This window comes from Tenrec ecaudatus, chromosome 10 (genome assembly GCF_050624435.1).
Source record: "Tenrec ecaudatus isolate mTenEca1 chromosome 10, mTenEca1.hap1, whole genome shotgun sequence".
Taxonomy (NCBI): Eukaryota; Metazoa; Chordata; class Mammalia; order Afrosoricida; family Tenrecidae; genus Tenrec; species Tenrec ecaudatus.
In genome coordinates this window covers 153,977,489-153,995,377 of record NC_134539.1, presented here as the reverse complement: position 1 = coordinate 153,995,377, position 17,889 = coordinate 153,977,489, and the positions used below count along the sequence as shown (strand labels likewise).

At 45.0% G+C, this 17,889-nt stretch overlaps 1 protein-coding gene across 2 annotated transcripts in view; it reads left to right on the top strand.

The window, feature by feature from the left end:
- Positions 1–17,889, top strand: part of RNF157 (ring finger protein 157) — a 99,903-nt gene that overhangs the window by 23,093 nt on the left and 58,921 nt on the right. For both annotated transcript variants that reach the window (XM_075562247.1, XM_075562246.1), the window contains exon 2: positions 1,323–1,441. In XM_075562247.1, coding sequence (XP_075418362.1) covers positions 1,323–1,441 — 119 coding nt within the window. The remainder of the gene's footprint in view (positions 1–1,322; positions 1,442–17,889) is intronic.

The window sequence follows — 17,889 nt, the reverse complement described above, 5'->3', positions numbered from 1 at the left end:
AGTGAAAAAATTCCCAGAGTGAATTTATTGTTTCCTAAACCTCTCACTGCCATCATATCCTGGCTCGGTTCTTTGGTCTATCTGGCTGAGAGGTTGGTGAGAATTCTGACCTGATTTCTTGTGGTAAGGGCAGTCTTGACTAGATCCCTGCCTTCTGTTAAGGTTGGGGTGTCCAGTTGGGGTGCCCTGCAATTCTGGCCATCAACACTGGTGGTGAGTTCTTGGTATGCTGTGTAGTAATTGTGGGACAGTGGTTCTCAACCTTCCTAATGCCACCACCTTTCATACAGCTCCTTATGTGGTGGTGACCCCCCCCCCAACCATAACATTATTGTCATTGCTACTTAATCACTGTCATTTTGCTACTGTTATGAATCGGGCAACCCCTGTGAAAGGATCATTTGACCTCCCCCATACATAGGGGTCACGACCCAGGATTGAGAACCACTGTAATGTGGGAGAAAGCTGAGGCTTTCTGTTTTCACAAAGATGTACATTCTCAGAAACCCACAGGGACATTTTTGCTCAATCCTGAGATTGCTGTGAGTCAGAGTCAACTGGATGGCAGGAAGTGTGTGGTATTTTATGGGTAAAGCCAGGGACAGCTGTATTATTGAAATTTGTGTTTGCCTATGAAACAAACATTTATATAATTGAAGCAAAGTGTAAAGACGCTTTCTTTTAGAGGCACATAGAGATGTAAATGTAGTGGTCAGTAGGTAATGAGACCTCTGTACATGAGTATGAACTTGTTTATGAAAATCTAGGTAAGATTATTTTAATAAAGAAAATCTAGGTAAAGAAATGTATACATGTATATACATGCTAATACTTGTCATTAAGATTCCTGGAATAACTGTTTCAAGTGTAAGGAAAAAATCAATGACAAAATACCGTTATAGAGAGCTAACAGCAATGACTACTAGAAGAAATGGTCCCGAAATTGATTGTGGACATGAATGCCCAGATCTTAATATGAGTGAGCCATTACATTGTATGCTAGATGAAGGATATGTTAATAAAACCATTTTTAAATCAACACGTGTAGATGTTCATTAATGTGGGTTGTGGGCCCTTTTTATAGGTCAATCGTGATTAAGATTTGATGAAAGAGTGTTAGAAAGGAAACACTGATCTAGTTTATGTTTGGCATCTTGATTCTCCTAGCTGTGATTCTGCTCATTTTGTGCCATTGTTCAAATTAAAGAAAAGAATTTCTAACTCTTGACTCAATTTGTTTGAAGAGTTAGACCTTCCCCCCCCCCCATCCCCTCTCCCACTTAGTTTTGTCTTACTAGTTTCTTCTGTTTGTCCCTCATCAGGGAGCTATTTTGCCAGCCACTTCATTATGGGAGGAGAGAAGTTTGACTCAAGTCATCCTGAAGGTTACCTGTTTGGAGAGAACAGCGACCTGAACTTCCTGGGAAACAGACCGGTTGCGGTATGGTTGTGATCAGCTCACTTCTCCCTGGGATTTCAGTGGCCAGACAAACATTTTTATCAGCCTAAGTTGACAGTTGTTGGTTCACCAGTGTTTGTCACTTGGTCCGAGTTGCGAGGGAGGGACCCTTGCAGTCTCATCAGGGCCTCTTTAGCCACACTTACCCCTGGAAAGGCTACCAGAGTCTGCTTAAGGGGGAGGGGGGGTCTCCAAAAACAAAGCCTTCCAGAGGATTCAGATCTCTACGTAAACGGCACTTTTTCTGGAATCCCCTGCCCCCCCACCCCCCCGCGTCAACCCTACTTGCCATCACCTTATTTGTGTTTCTTTTTTGTGACACTTAACACCATAGAACATGGGTTCTCAACCTGTGGGTCTCCACCCCTTTGGGGGTTGAACCACCCTTTCACAGGGGTCGCCCAATTCGTCACAGTAGCAAATTGACAGTTATGAAGTAGCAACAAAAATAATTTTATGGTTGCGGGTCACCACAACATGAGGAACTGTATGAAAGGGGCATGGCATTAGGAAGGTTGAGAACCCCTGCTATAGAAGCTTCTTTTAGTTTATCTCCTCTTTTAATTGTGTCATAACTAAAATGATCCTCTGAGCTCTATTCAAATAAGACAAGGAGATTTTTAAAGACATTGAGCAGTTGAAAAATTACATGGATAATTATCATATGCTACCTACGATGAGCTGGACCCCAGAGGCTGGTTTGTGTCAGGTAGTTTTCTGATTGACTGATATTTACAGAGCTTTATGTTATCAGTCACATGGTTGTCTTGAGGATCCAGAAGGTTTAGTTGAAAGACTATTTTTAAATTTTCAAAATAACTAGTCTATCCAATGTGCAGACATCTTGGGGCCGGGTGGAAGAGCATGTTTATAAAGTTCTGTAGGATCTGGCAAGAGCCTCCTTTCCAAGGACAGGTTTTACAAGTCAGGGGCGGGCTGTACATTTCCTGGAACAGTCCGACCTCATGCCTGACCGCTGCCTTCATCTGCTGGGAACAGGTAAGAGTTTACAAAAGTCTACTTGTAGATAACGAGCAGAAATAAGGTAAAATGGGGTATAATCCAGACCTGGGTCAGCTAGTTTAGTCACGCTGAATGCCTCGGGTTTGGGGGTTTGCTTACACATTCCCCCTTTTGACAAAGGCACTTTGAGGGGGCATAGATCACATTCACCAACATAGGAGTAACCTTTCTCCCACAAGGACTTTCTAAGGACTTTCTGGAGTTTTATGTTATCAATCAATTAAGTGATTGATGAATATATTTTACCATTACCTTGTCATGTTACTAGGCCTCATCATCACGGTGAGCTGGCTGATATCAGGGTTAGTATAAATAGACCACATTAGATGAACACTTTGGTTTTCTATAAGGACTGCTTCAAGGTGAAAAATAGTCACCTTCAAATTTTGGCTTTTTTAACCTACATAATTCTTTGCATAATGAGGAAAGTTGCAATGGAGTTAAATATAGTAGATGACTATTTCATGGTTCTTTAAGTTATTTCTACAAAAACTAAAGCCACTTCCATCAAGTTGATTCCGACTCATAGCAACCCATGAGGACCAAATAAAATACCGCCACAGAGTGTCTCAGACTAACTCTTTACAGGACAGAGTGCCTCGTTGTCCCTTGGAGTGTCTGGCAGGTGTGGGTCACTGACTTTGCAGTTGACAGTTCCATGCTAACCTTCTCTGCCACTGGTTCTCCTAGCTAACTGTTCTCACAATAACTGTAATTATGATTAGGTTTAGTAGTCTAGAACATAGCCAATAATCGATCCTATTTGATAACCAGCTAAAGATATCAAGAAAGGAGGGAGCAGTCATAGGGCATTGAATGCAACAAGGTAACCCTTTTGGTAGACCTTTAAATGCCATTCTAAAATGTCTAATCTGAATCAAGATGACAAAGAGTTGGTGGGGGCCAGTGATATGAAGGGCTCCCTTTTCTATTAAAGGGGCAAGAATTTAGGGGCCACCTTTTTGTTTGTTCCGTCAGCAAGAGCATTATATTTCTTCTGTTTGCGAACTTATTTTAGGTGGTGAGCATGGGTTTTGACAACAGCAGGCTCGAGAGGTAGGGAGTCATACAGTTAGGACCTTTCCTGAGCTCGTGTATGGGCTCTGGCAAGGGCGGTTCTTTTAACTTGTTTAAAGGAGAGGGCTTGGCCTTCAAGAACTTCAGGAGAGCTTGTCACAATGTATCTTGGCTGATCATGAGAGTTAGTCAGATCATATCTCATCTAAGAGCTGGCTACAGATATAATCAAATCAGGATTATCTGAAGGGATTTTTTTTAAATCCCCAGAGAGTTGGTCTAACGTTAGGTGTATCCACAAAGAGAATGTCAGAGAAAGTGAGCTGACTGGCAGAGGTGTTGGGACAGAGCAGAGTTTAGTGTGGTCGTTACACCATGGGTCACATCTAGAAAGCTTCCCAGGACTGTGCCTTCTAACAATGTGACAGTGCCGTTTACTGCTCAGCAACAAGGAGGGGAGTCTTTGTCTCCAGGATTAAGCTGAAGGCTACAGTAGCCTATAAGTCTGATATCCTATAGGATCAAGCTGAAGGCTACAGTAGCCTATAAGTCTGATATCCTATAGGATCAAGCTGAAGCCTACAGTAGCCTATAAGTCTGATATCCTATGGGATCAAGCTGAAGGCTAAAGTAGCCTATAAGTCTGATATCCTATGGGATCAAGCTGAAGGCTACAGTAGCCTATAAGTCTGATGTCCTCCATGCTTCTGGGCCAGAATACGTGAAGCATTTCCTGAAACTTCCTGTATAAGCAAGCAGAGTCTAGATGATAGTTGGGAACACCAGATGCAGGGGTGTTTGTTAGGGTTTCTTTCCGTTTGTGGTCTCCTGAGCTTCTAATGTAATTTGAAAGAAAAACCTGATTTTGGAAACTTTCAAATACTAATATAGGAATTAAACTAACAAGGAGAAATTAAATTCAAGCTCTATAGCAGCCACAAAATCCAAGAAACCTACATAATTATTTCTTAGTCTCAAAGATTAAAAACCAAAAACAAAAACAGAAATGGTCTCCTTTCATTTGGGAACAATAGAAATACCTTCTGCAGAAATTATATGGCCTATATATTTAAACCACAAACCAAACTCAGAGTCAATGCTGACTCATGGCGACCCCCTGTGGGTTTCTGAGACAGCAGCCGTTGATTGGAGTAGAAAGGCCAGTCTTCTCCAGTTTACAACTGCCCACCATGTGGATCGCAGCCCTCACAACACTACGGCACCACCCACGTAAAGGAAGGCTGAAATAACTGGCGTTTTTCTGTAGAAACTCTTCGCCCCTAGATGTTTCAACAAAGTTTTTCTGTCATCAATACACACTTGCTGGGAGTTTGGAGCATATTAGTGAATTATCAAAATGTTGTGATTCAGATTCATGTAGCATTTGAGAAAATAACTGGGAGATGCAGTAAATTATTGAGGTATTGCTGTCCATATCGTCGATTCTCCCTGTGTTCGTCCGGGTAGACTAGAGAAACAAATTCATAGACACTCAAATTCATAGACACTCATAGACATTCATAGACACTCATAGACATTCATAGACTCTCATATAAGAGAGTTTTTTTTTGTTTTTTTTAAGAGAGTTTTATATAAAGGGTAATTGTACATTAAGAAAGCATCCCAACTCAGTCTAGTCCAACTCCATAAGTCCGATATTAACCCATATGTCCGATAACAATCTATAAAGCCTTCTTCAGACTCACACTTGCAATGACAACGAGTGCAGGAAGATCACAGGACAAGTGGGGGGGGGGGAGTCTTTTGGATCCAGTGGTGTCAGCCCTGGCAGGGGTTTCCACGTGGCTGCTCCAGGTCCCAGAGTCTGTCAGCGTAGTTCCATGTGTCTTGGCAGTGGAGCATCTCTCCAGGGAATCAGCATTGACAGAGAAGTATCTCTAGCCTCCAAGGAGGAAAATCCAGGAGTTCCCAGAATTCTTAGGAGAAGGCCATGCCCACATAGAGGCCTAATTGGCTATCATCCAATTGACAGACTAGACTCCACCCCTTCACTCTTAATCCTCTGAAGTCCCAAATTGACACCAGATGATATAACTACCACACGCACACATGAAGACAAACACCTAAAGAAGGTGCCACAAAGGTCAATGACAATAACATGCATAGCATCCAGAAGAACATGAAAATTAACAAGAGAGGGTTTAGGATTACTTGAACTTTAGGCATGGTAATGTGATTGCTAGCTCACCGAGCCTGAACAAACACCCAGCCGCTCTTGTTTTGTTTCTTAGCAGGCAACACAGGCGTTTGAACAGGGGCTTTCAAAATAAACTCCTTCTTCAGCTTCTCAAGTAAGGGGATATTGAGGAATTGGGGGCAAGGGTTCAGATGTGCCTACTTGAATTCTGATGTATGGCCCACAGAGTTTCAGGAATCATAAAAGCTATGGGGAAGTAGAGTCGAGAGTTATTATTTTTCTAATACACAACTCGTGCTTACAAGCAGCAAACCGCTTCCATTTGAAATAATTTTGATTCAAATTAATTTTTAAAGGTGTGGGGACATGAAGTTTAATCATATTTCTCCTTTTTGTGTCAATTGTTGATTTCAGTTCCATTTGGATAAAGATCTGGCCCTAAAAAATGGCTTTGTAGCTTGGAGGTTCCTGGGCTATGACCGATATTTACTGCTGCCACCAAGTTGATTGCGGCTCACGTGGTCCCAACAGAACTGAAAGTCTCACCTTTCTCCCGAGTAAATTGACAGAGGTTGTGTTAGTCTGGGTACTTTAAAGAAACAAATCCACAGAAACTCATGTATAAGAGAGAGTTTTATATAAAGGTTAAGTGCGCATCAAGAAAGCATCCCAACCCAGTGCTGCCCAAGCCCACAAATCCAACATTAACCCATATGTCCAAGCACCAATCCACAAAGTCCTCCTCCATCTCACAAAACACGTGCAATGATGCCGACTGCAGGAGGAAAGCAGAATCATTAAGTGTGTAAGCATCTCAGCGCTGGCAGGGGCCTCCACACGGCTGCTCCAGCACCCAGGGATGCATTGGGATAGGTCCATGTGGCTTCTCCACAGGGATGTCTTGCAGGAAGTGAGCCTTGCCAGCTGAAGCAGGGAACTGGCAACTGCACCCTGGACCGGCCATCACAAAGCAAGAGACCCAAGAACTAGAAAGGCGAGGCTCACCGAACCCTTTATCTCTCCGCCCTTCAATTAACCCCACATGTATTTATTGGCCAGGTTGGCGAGTGCGATAGTTTATTGTGCCAGCCTGGCTGATAAACTCAAGTAGGATTAACTGAAGGGCAGAGGGATAAATGGCTTGGTGAGCCTCACCTTGGCTGTTCTGTGCCTCAGTTTAAAGGGGTACACTACCTGTGGGATGCCTAGCCTGTGGACTGTGTCGCTGTAAGGTGAGGTCCCTTTAAGCCCACACGATTGGAATGTTCCTCTCTGGAGCTGGGGGCCGACAGTTGATGACAGTTGGGGACCTGCCTTGCTGTTTGCTGCCTGGGTATATATAGCCCAGCTCTCTCTACAGAAGGGGACTAGCAACTGGCGGCTCTAAAGCCTTAAAGGACTGCTAGTGTCTCACTGCTTTATAATTTAACTGTTAATTTCTTGTATTATCTATCTGTATATAATTTAACGGTTCATTTCTTGTATTATATATCTATCTTTATAAATATATCTATATATAATTATTAGCAATCTGGTCTTGTCTTTCTAGAGAACCCTGTCCAACACATATTGGTACCAGGAGTGCTTCTAGAGAAGTAAACCATAAATATGGGTTTCTTAAATTGGCTTTCCAACCTGATTACTCTTGACGTGGATACGTCTGCTACCCTTACTAATCCATGGTGTGAAATAGCAAAGATAATACCTAAAGTAGCACCACCGATAGATGGGGTGCTGGATAAAGGAGATGATCCTATGTTTGATATTTTCCAGGAGTTTTGTGATAATGACAAGTATAGGGAAGCTGGTTGGCTGGTCCTTCATGCAATGGAAAGTGTGATTAAGGAGAGGGATGATCTCAGAGCCTCAAAAGCACGCCTCAGGTGCAGACTAACAGGTTTGAAAACTTCCATCTGTGCTACAAAGGAGAGCCTTCTCTCCTCTAGTAAAAGAGCTGACATTGCTGAGAACCAGGTCCAGAGTCTCATTATACGAGTGGCTGAATTACAACGGCAGCTGAATTGCAGATCTAGAGTAGTGTCTGAAACCAAAGTAAGGGCATTAATTGGGAAAAGTTGGGACCCTGAAACATGGGATGGGAACATATGGGCTGATGATCCAGAAGAAGAGGATATTGAGCCCTTAGAAACACCTGAGCACATTAGCCAAACTATTCAAGTTGATATGCCAGGTGGGGCTGCATCAGTAGCATTACCTGAGGAAGATGCCTCGCAAGATATTGCTGAGAGCACCCAGGAAACACCCTCACCACCCATTATTTCTGCTAGACCTGTGACTAAAATTAAGTCTCAGGAACCTCCTAAAGGTGAGGTTGCGAGGATTATCCAAGAAGAACTGCGCTACACACATAAAGACCTGCTTGAGTTCTCAAATACGTACAAGCAAAAGCCTGGAGAATACCCCTGGGAATGGTTACTCAGGGTGTGGGATACTGGTGCACGAAATGTAATATTAGACCGGTCTGAGTTTCTGGATATGGGACCCCTAAGCACAGACTCTTCTTTCAATGTCTCTGTGAGACAGGCTAAAAAAGGATCTAAGTCTTTATTTGGTTGGTTCAATGAAGCATGGACTGCCAGATGGCCTAGATTAGACCAACTTGAAGTACCTGACCTCCCTTGGTACACTGTAGAGGTAGGCATCCAAAAGCTTAGAGAAATTGGTATGTTAGAATGGATCTATCAAGATATTCCCATAGACCCAAAAAGGGGGTGTCCTGAGGACATACCCTTTACCACAACCATAAGGAACAAGATTATGAAGTGGGCCCCAGCATCTCTTAAGACTCCTGTAATAGCTATTTTATGTGCACCAGGATTAACAGTGGGCACTGCCCTAAGCGAACTCTGACATTTGCCCACAATGGGGCTGATTGGTCCCCGTGATGGTAGAGGGCAGGTGTCAGCACTGAATCAACAGAGACAGGGTAGGTGTGGTTATAATAGACAACAAGTTTTCAATAATAATCAAAGCAACCTGTCTCGTGTGGAATTATGGCATTGGCTACTTAGCCACGGTGTCCCTAGGAATGAAATAGATGGGAAGCCTACTAAATATTTATGTGATCTGTACAGGCGAAAGAATGGTAGATCAGGGAAACAGCAGAATAGACCGTACCGATTGCTCAATCAGTTCCCAGACCTGAGCCAGTTTACAGACCCACAACCCCTTGAATGAAGGGGAGGCCGGGTCCCTTTGAAGGGACCTATCACTGAAGGTTTATACTGTTAGTCTTTCCTCTAGCCTTCCCCAAAGGGACCTGCGGCCTTTCACAAGAGTGACTGTTCATTGGGGGAAAGGAAATAATCAAACTTTTCAGGGATTACTAGACACCGGCTCAGAACTAACACTAATTCCAGGAGACCCAAAATGTTTCGAAGGCCCACCAATCAGAGTGGGGGCTTATGGAGGTCAAGTTATCAATGGAGTTTTAGCTCAAGTACGCCTCACTGTGGGTCCAGTGGGCCCCCGGACCCATCCTGTGGTTATTTCCCCAGTTCCAGAATGCATCATTGGAATAGACATAGTAACTGGCAGAACCCCCATATTGGATCCCTAAAATGTGGAATAAGGGCTATCATGGTAGGAAAGGCCAAGTGGACACCATTAGAATTGCCATTACCTAGGAAAATAGTGAACTAAAAGCAGTACCGCATTCCTGGAGGGATTGCAGAGATCAGTACCACCATCAAAGACTTGAAAGATGCAGGCATGGTGATTCTCACTACATCCCCATTTAATTCACCTATTTGGCCTGTAAAGAAGACAGTGGATTATCGTAAACTTAACCAGGTGGTGACTCCAATTGCAGCTGCTGTCCCAGATGTGATTACATTGCTTTAGCAAATTAGTACTTCTCCTGGTACATGGTATGCAGCTATTGATCTGGCTAATGCCTTCTTCTCAATACCAGCCTCAAAGGACCACCAGAAGCAGTTTGCCTTCACTTGGCAAGGGCAACAATATACTTTCACAACTCTCCCCCAGGGGTACATCAACTCTTCTGCCCTGTGCCATAATTTAGTCTGAAGGGACCTTGACCACCTGTCTATTCCACAAAATGTCACACTGGTCCATTATATTGATGACATTATGCTGATTGGACCCACTAAGGAGGATGTATCAAAGACTCTAGATTCACTGGTACAATATCTGTGTACAAGGGGTTGGGAAATTAACCCAACAAAGATTCAGGTACCTTTAACATCAGTAAAATTTCTAGGGGTCCAGTGGTGTGGGGCATGTCGAGATATTCCTACTAAAGTGAAGGATAAACTATTGCATTTAGGGCCCCAATGACTAAAAAAGAGGCACAACGCCTAGTGGGCCTCTTCGGATTTTGGAGGCAACATATTCCTCACTTGGGTGTTCTACTTCGACTTATTTATCAAGTGACACGAAAAGCCTCCATTTTTGAGTGGGGCCCAGAACAAGAAAAGTGCTCTTCAACAAGTTCAGGCTGCCGTGCAAGCTGCTTTGCCACTGGGACCATATGATCCAGCTGACCCAATGGTGCTAGAGGTGTCAGTTGTAGATAAAGATGCAGTGTGGAGTCTTTGGCAGACCCCTATTGGTGAATCACAGCATAGACCATTGGGATTTTGGAGTAAAGTCTTGCCATCCTCTGCAAACAACTACTCCCCCTTTGAAAAACAGCTGTTGGCCTGTTACTGGGCCTTGGTGGAGACTGAACGCCTCACCATGGGCCACCAAGTCACCATGAGGCCTGAATTACCTATCATGAACTGGGTATTGTCTGACCCACGTAATCATAAAGTTGGACGTGCTCAGCAACACTCCATTGTTAAATGGAAGTGGTATATACGAGATCGGGCCAAAGCAGGACCTGAAGGAACAAGTAAGCTGCATGAAGTGGCCCAAATGCCCACAGTCTCCACTCCTGTCACATTGCCTCCTTTCTCCCAGTCTGTACCTATGGCCTCCTGGGGAGTTCCTTACCATACTTTAAGTGAAGACCAAAAAAGTCATGCTTGGTTTACTGATGGCTCTGCACGATATGCAGGTGCCACTCGTAAGTGGACAGCAGCAGCACTACAGCCCCTTTCTGGGATCTCCCTAAAGGACAGTGGTGAGGGGAAATCTTCCCAATGGGCAGAACTTCGAGCAGTGCACCTGGCCATTCAGTTTGCATATAAGGAAAATTGGCCAGATGTGAGACTATATACTGATTCATGGGCTGTGGCTAATGGCTTGGCTGGATGGTCAGGGAATTGGAAGGACCATGATTGGAAAATTGGTGACAAGGAGGTGTGGGGAAGAGGTATGTGGATAGACCTCTCTGAATGGGTCAAGAAAGTAAAGTTAATTGTATCTCACATGAGCGCTCACCAAAGGATTACCTCTGAAGAGGAGGACTTTAATAATCAAGTGGATAAGATGACACGCGTTGTGGAAACTGGTCCTTCTCTTTCCTCTGCCAACTCCTGTTATCACCCAATGGGCACATGAACAAAGCGGACATGGTGGCAGGGATGGAGGTTATGCATGGGCACAGCAACATGGACTTGCACTCACCAAGGCTGACTTGTCCACTGCCACTGCTGAGTGTCCCATTTGCCAGCAACAGAAACCAACATTAAGTCCAAGATATGGGACAATTCCTCGGGGAGATCAACCAGCAACTTGGTGGCAGGTTGATTACATAGGACCACTTCCATCATGGAGGGGACAGCGTTTTGTTCTTACTGGAATAGACACCTACTCTGGTTATGGATTTGCCTTCACTGCACGTGATGCTTCTGCCAAAACTATTTGTGGACTCACAGAATGCCTCATCCACTGGCATGGCATCCCATATAGCATTGCTTCAGATCAAGGGACTCACTTCACAGCAAATACAGTGCAGCAATGGGCCCATTCCCATGGAATCCACTGGTCGTATCATGTTCCTCATCATCCTGAAGCTGCCGGCTTGATAGAATGATGGAATGGGCTCCTAAAGACACAATTACGGTGCCAACTAGGTGGCAACAACTTGCGGGGCTGGGCAATGTTCTCCAGGAAGCTGTATATGCTCTAAACCAGCGGTCAATATATGGTACTGTGTCTCCAATAGCCAGAATTCATGGGTCCAGGAACCAAGGGGTGGAAGCTGGAGTGGCACCACTCACTATTACTCCCAGTGATCCCCTTGCAGCATTTTTGCTTCCTTTCCCAGCAACCCTGTGTTCCTCAGGCCTGGAGGTCCTGGTCCCGAAAAAGGAACTCTCCCACCTGGAAACACAGCACGGATTCCACTGAACTGGCAGCTGAGAATGCCCCCTGGGCACTTTGGACTTCTCATGCCTTTGGATCAACAGGTCAGGAAGAGTGTCACTGTACTAAGTGGTGTGATTGATCCTGATTACCAAGGAGAAATTGGACTGGTACTACATAATGGAGGTAAAGAAGAATATGTCTGGAATCCAGGAGATCCCATAGGCCGACTCTTAGTGTTACCATGCCCTGTTATTAAAGTAAATGGTAAGTTGCAGCAACCCAATCCTAGCAGGACTTATAATGACCCAGACCCCTCAGGAATGAAGGTCTGGGTCACCCCGCCAGGCCAAAAACCACAGCCAGATGAGGTGCTTGCTGAGGGCAAAGGTAATACCGAATGGGTAGCAGTAGAAGGTAGTTCTACCTATCAATTACGACCACGTGATCAATTGCAAAAACGAGTCTTGTAATTGTCAATGTAGTTTCTTTGTATGTGATTATTGCATATATTTCCTTTGTTCGAGTATGATATATCGGATATAATTTGACTCAGTGTGTTTTCATTTATATGTATGATAGATGATTCATGATAAGTATAAGTGTGATTTCATTAATATCTGGAAATTATATAAGTATGTATGGGTAAAGAATTGTGTACAGGTGCCAGGTTGGCAAGGGGTGGATTGCGATAGTTTATTGTGCCAGCCTGGCTGATAAACTCAAGTAGGATTAACTGAAGGGCAGAGGGATAAATGGCTCGGTGAGCCTCGCCTTGGCTTGTTCTGTGCCTCAGTTTAAAGGGGTACACTACCTGTGGGATGCCTAGCCTGTGGACTGTGTCACTGTAAGTTGAGGTCCCTGTAATCCCACACGATTGGAATGTTCCTCTCTGGAGCTGGGGGCCGACAGTTGATGACAGTTGGGGACCTGCCTTGCTGTTTGCTGCCTGGGTATATATAGCCCAGCTCCCTCTACAGAAGGGGACTGGCAACTGGCGGCTCTCAAGCCTTAAAGGACTGCTAGTGTCTCACTGCTTTATAATTTAACTGTTAATTTCTTGTATTATCTATCTGTATATAATTTAACGGTTCATTTCTTGTATTATATATCTATCTGTATAAATATATTTATATATAATTACTAGCAATCTGGTCTTGTCTCTCTAGAGAACCCTGTCCAACACAGCGAGATAAACTAACTACCTCAGAGGGGTTTTAAGAAAACAAAAGACCCCAAATAAAGCTCAAAGAACCACAATGCAAAGATAGTGGAGCTCCAGTGTTTGAGGTGCTCATCTGATGGCAGCACTCAAGAATTCATGGAGAGTGAAAACCCCAAGTAGCATAGTTGTTACTGAAGCTCAAGCCCTCAGGTCCTCGGGGGTCGCTGCATGTAAAGCACCTTTGAATCCCGCAGTTCTGACAGCAGATGTGTAGAGAAAATGCTCATAATTCTGCTAGAATAAAATAAGGAAGTTTACTGAATATAACACCTCAAAATGGAGAGCGCACATGGAAAACCAGCCAGCAGAGCCAGAGGGCAGGTTGACATACGGAAATGTCAGGAATTAACAGGCAAGTTTCTGATAGGCTGATATTTACAGAGCTTCATGTAATCAGTCACAAGGTTATCATGGGACCCCACCCATCCACCCCCAAGTATGTTCAGTTGAAAGGCCAAAAATAGCTTTAAAATAGTTTATTTCTCAAAAAAACCCAAAGTTTATTTTTCTACCATGCAGACATCTCGGGGCCACCATCGGTGAGCATTTTACAAACTACATTTTGCAAGGGGGCTGGCAGTAAGCATTCTTTCCAAGAACAGGTATTGCAAGGAAGGGAGTTGGTCGCCACTTCCTGGAACAGCCCACCCACCCACATTCCCAACTTCCAGTTTCATTTGCTAAGGGCAGGTAAGGGTTTGCAAAAGTCCAGAAATAAGGCTAAAGGGGAAAAGGAAATTAGGGTCTGAAGTAGAATGGGATGCCATCCAAGCCAGGACCACCACTTTAGTGCGGCGTCAAGCTTCAGGGTTTGCTTACACAATTAATTGCCTGTATAACTACAGCACAGAAACTCAGCCCGGCCCACTGATATCCAATCAAGTCGGACTCAGGAACCCAGTAGAGCAGAGCAGAACTGCCCCTGTGGGTCTCGAAGATGGCAGCTCTACACCGGAGTAGAAAGTCTCATCTTTCTCCCATGGAGCGGCTGGTGGTTTCAAACTGCTGCTCTGTGGTTAGCAGCCCAATGTGTGACCCACAACACCACCAGGCTTCTTCAAAGGGCAAGGACCGTTTGAACTGTTGTGTTCCAGCACAGAGAACAAATCCTCATACATAGTAATAAACCTTTGATAAATAGTTGTTACATCAATGACTGGAAATTTTTCATCTTGACCTCTGAGTTGACTGTCTCAGCTGTTTGTGAAGCTCACTCCATGGACTTTTGCTGAGCACCTCTCTGCACCCAGCATGGGGCTCCACAGTCATGGCGGCCGTGTGGCCGCCGGAGTGACTTACGTGTGCTTGATGAAGGGCGTGAACGAGTTAGCCTGCTGTTAGTCAAAACACTAGAAATATAACATAATTTAAGGTTTCGTTTGTTAAAAATCCAAAATGTAATAGGCTCCTCTCGTATTAAAAATTCCTTTTTAAGTTTAGTCAGCAGGGATGTCCTTACTCAGGAAGGAAGCTGGCAGGTCATTAAGATAAGAAGCCAGAATAAGCCTAGCTTCCCTCTCAGTGATTCTACACATAGCTGGGGAGGTCCTGCCTGTCCTGGGACCCTAGACAGGGCTGTGGGAGGAACACCCCAGCCTCCCCTCCCCCCCAGCCCCTGCTGCAGTGCTACATACAGCACAAGGGAGGTACACCAGCGAACTCCAGCACTCAGCTGACGCCTGGCCATGGGTGCGATCTTGCCTTTGAAGTAATCTCACACAGCATCTGTGGAACCCTACATCAAACGGGTACAGCACCCCCACTACCTTGAGGAAGAGTTGGAACTCCTCCAGCCTCATGGACAGGTGCTCAAGTCTCAGTTATCTCCTTACCTACTACTCGACTCTCACTCTGTTCACTAGCCCTTCTATCTTTCCCACTGCAGTCAGTCTCAACAAGCTCAGGTTTGTGTTGGGTTTTTTTCTCTTTCCTCTTTTTCCCTCTTTTTGTTCTTTTTCTCTCTTTCTCCTCTTCTCTCCGACTCTCTCCTGTCATATGCCACTACTGGCTTCCAGGTCACTATCCTCTGCTTAGGGCAAATCAACCCAAATAGCAGGAGGAACTCCAGCCTGCCCTCCGTGGGAGTGCTGTACACCACATAGGGCAGCTGGGACGTCAGACCTCTAAGGCGATCTCGTCAACTAGGGAAATTCTGCCCAGCACCATTGGGTGCCGGCATTAAAAGGGTACACCAGTCTGCCATTGTGGGTCAGGGTCTAAACCCCTCTGGCCCCACATTCAAGCAATCAGGGATCAGCTATCTCTTTATTCTTTATTTCTTCCTTCTCTCTCTCCTCCCTCTTTACCATCACAGCCAATTTTAGTGAACACAGTTGGGTTTTTTCCCCCTTCTTTCTCTTTATTCTCTTTTTCTTTCTTTCCTCTCTGTCATTACTCACTTCGCTTCTCTCTCTGCTTATATGATTCTCTCTGCTCCCTCTCATTCCTTTCAAATGACACTGCTGGTTCCCAGACCCTACACTCGGCCTAGGGCAAGCCTGTCCTCCCAGTGAGCAGCCTGACCCCTAAGACAGTGCTACACACAGCACAGCAGGGGGTCAGCTATTTCTTCAACTATTTTTTAAATTCTCTCTCCTTCTCCTTCCTTTTCTCTTCTTTTTCTTTCTTTCTTTGTGTTCTTCTTTCGCGTTTTCTTCTTTTCTCCTCTTCTTCTAGCTCTTCTCTGTTTCCTACGACAGCCTCAGCAGATATAGTTCTCCTCTTTAGCTGTTTTATTTTATTTTCTTATTTTTACTGTTTACTCTGTGCATTTTAGTTGTGCGTGGGTGAGTGGGTGTCAGTTTGCTTGGCATTATTGCTCCAGTCTGTGTCTTCCTCTTTCTCTTTTTCCTCTCCTTTCACTCTCTTTCCTGTCACAAGCCACTAGCAGCCTCCAGGCCACTCCCTTCTGCCTAGGGCAACTCTGAAGGCCCAACTGGGGGAGCTCCCACCCGCATTTATTGGCTTTGCAAGCAGCTGGGGAATTCACGCTAGTCCTCTTCCATACACCAAGCAGCAGGGGGTTCTCCCCCACAAAAAGTGGAGGCATCCCCAGCCTAAATCCTTAGGCCCTACAAGTGACCGGGGGAAACGCCTGACCACCACTTGTGGGGCTCCACGCTACTGCGGGAGCATCCACCCAACCTCCAAGGACATCTCTCTGTCTACGCTAATTCCCCTGTCAGCTACACCAAGGAGGGTATACCCACACGCCCTCCTCGGCACTACAGCTGCAGACAGGCCAGCCGAGGTGCTCCAAGAACCGTGAAACCTACTTAGAGATCGGCCAGGGAAGCAACGCCATCGTGGGCCCACAACAACCCAGCTAGTGTCACATGAGAGGAATATCCAACACACATTCCAAGTATCGGAATACTGGACGGCTAGGAAGATAGCGCGATAGCCTGACCCCTCAGTACAGCTCCTGGCAGGGAGTTCATAGAAGTACTCCTACGAGTCCCCCAAGAGAGCCCAGGGCTCTTTCACTCAGGCCCCTCTAAAACAACACGTAAACCAGCAACCAGTTCTAACAGCTTCAGCGTAAAAGTAGGAGAAACAGAAGACGATGCTGGAAGAAGTCATGAACCTAATGATGGACATACAAGAAGCAGATATTGACCTGCCATAAGAAGCCAGGCCCAAAGCATCCCCTTCAGAGGCCTCAAGGGCAGTAGTGTGGTAAGGCCAGGCATGGAAGCATCCCTCGAATCTAGATAAATAAGGGTGCATGAAGCTTTTGGGGATGGGGGGCGGGGTATCTAATGGCCACTGGAGATCATTTCCAAATCACCATGGCAAAGCCTGCCTTCTTGGGTTGGATTATCAGTGGTCTCCTGTGATCGTTGTAAAACCCACTGACAATGACAAAATAACGATGTATAAATTACCAAGGGCACATTGGGAGGGGGGAGCGGGGAGGGAGGGGAAAAAAAAAAGGACCTCATGCAAAGGGCTTAAGTGGAGAGCAAATGCTTTGAGAATGATTGGGGCAGGGAATGTATGGATGTGCTTTATACACTTGATGTATGTATATGTATGGATTGTGATAAGAATTGTATGAGCCCTAATAAAATGTAAAAAAAAAGTAATAAAAAAATTAATGTATTTTATGGAAAGAAAAAAAAGAATAAAGTACACTACTGGATCTTAAAAAAAAAACAAAAAACCTGCTGACATGTCCCCATGATGTTGTAAAGCGCCTCATCTTTTCCTGTGATCATTAAAAACTGCTTCTGTCATATCGTTTAAGGCATAGAACTTGCTTGACTTTCACGAGCGCTTTGAAGCAGTTTTGTGGAAGCAAACCTTGTTCTTTCCTTCGGCCAGCACTTACAGAAATCAACTTAGAACTTCTCGAATCAGCCTGGTCTCTCTGGCTGCACACTGGCGGCATCATGCTGAGGGCTCAGAGCCTCTCTTTAACTCACTTCTGTGCCATGGGACGGAGGACTTCCTGTCGCTCCCATTTTACACACGAGTTCGGGGAGATGGATAGTAGTCACAGCTGCCATCATGTAAGGCCTACGGGTACTAAGTTTTCACAGATCAACACCCTTTTCACTGACTCCCTTTGCCTCAGAATATTCTTCCCCCTTCAAGAAGCCCCCAGTTCAGCGGGGCAGACAAAACATCTAATGTTTAAATCCCAAGACTAGATCTGAGGTGATTGACCTTCCATAGCAGTTGAGAGTGAGAGAAGAGAACTGCAGGTTAGGGGACTCTGGGCTGGCGATAGAGCCAGGTGGACTGAGCAGGTGGGTGGGGATCAAG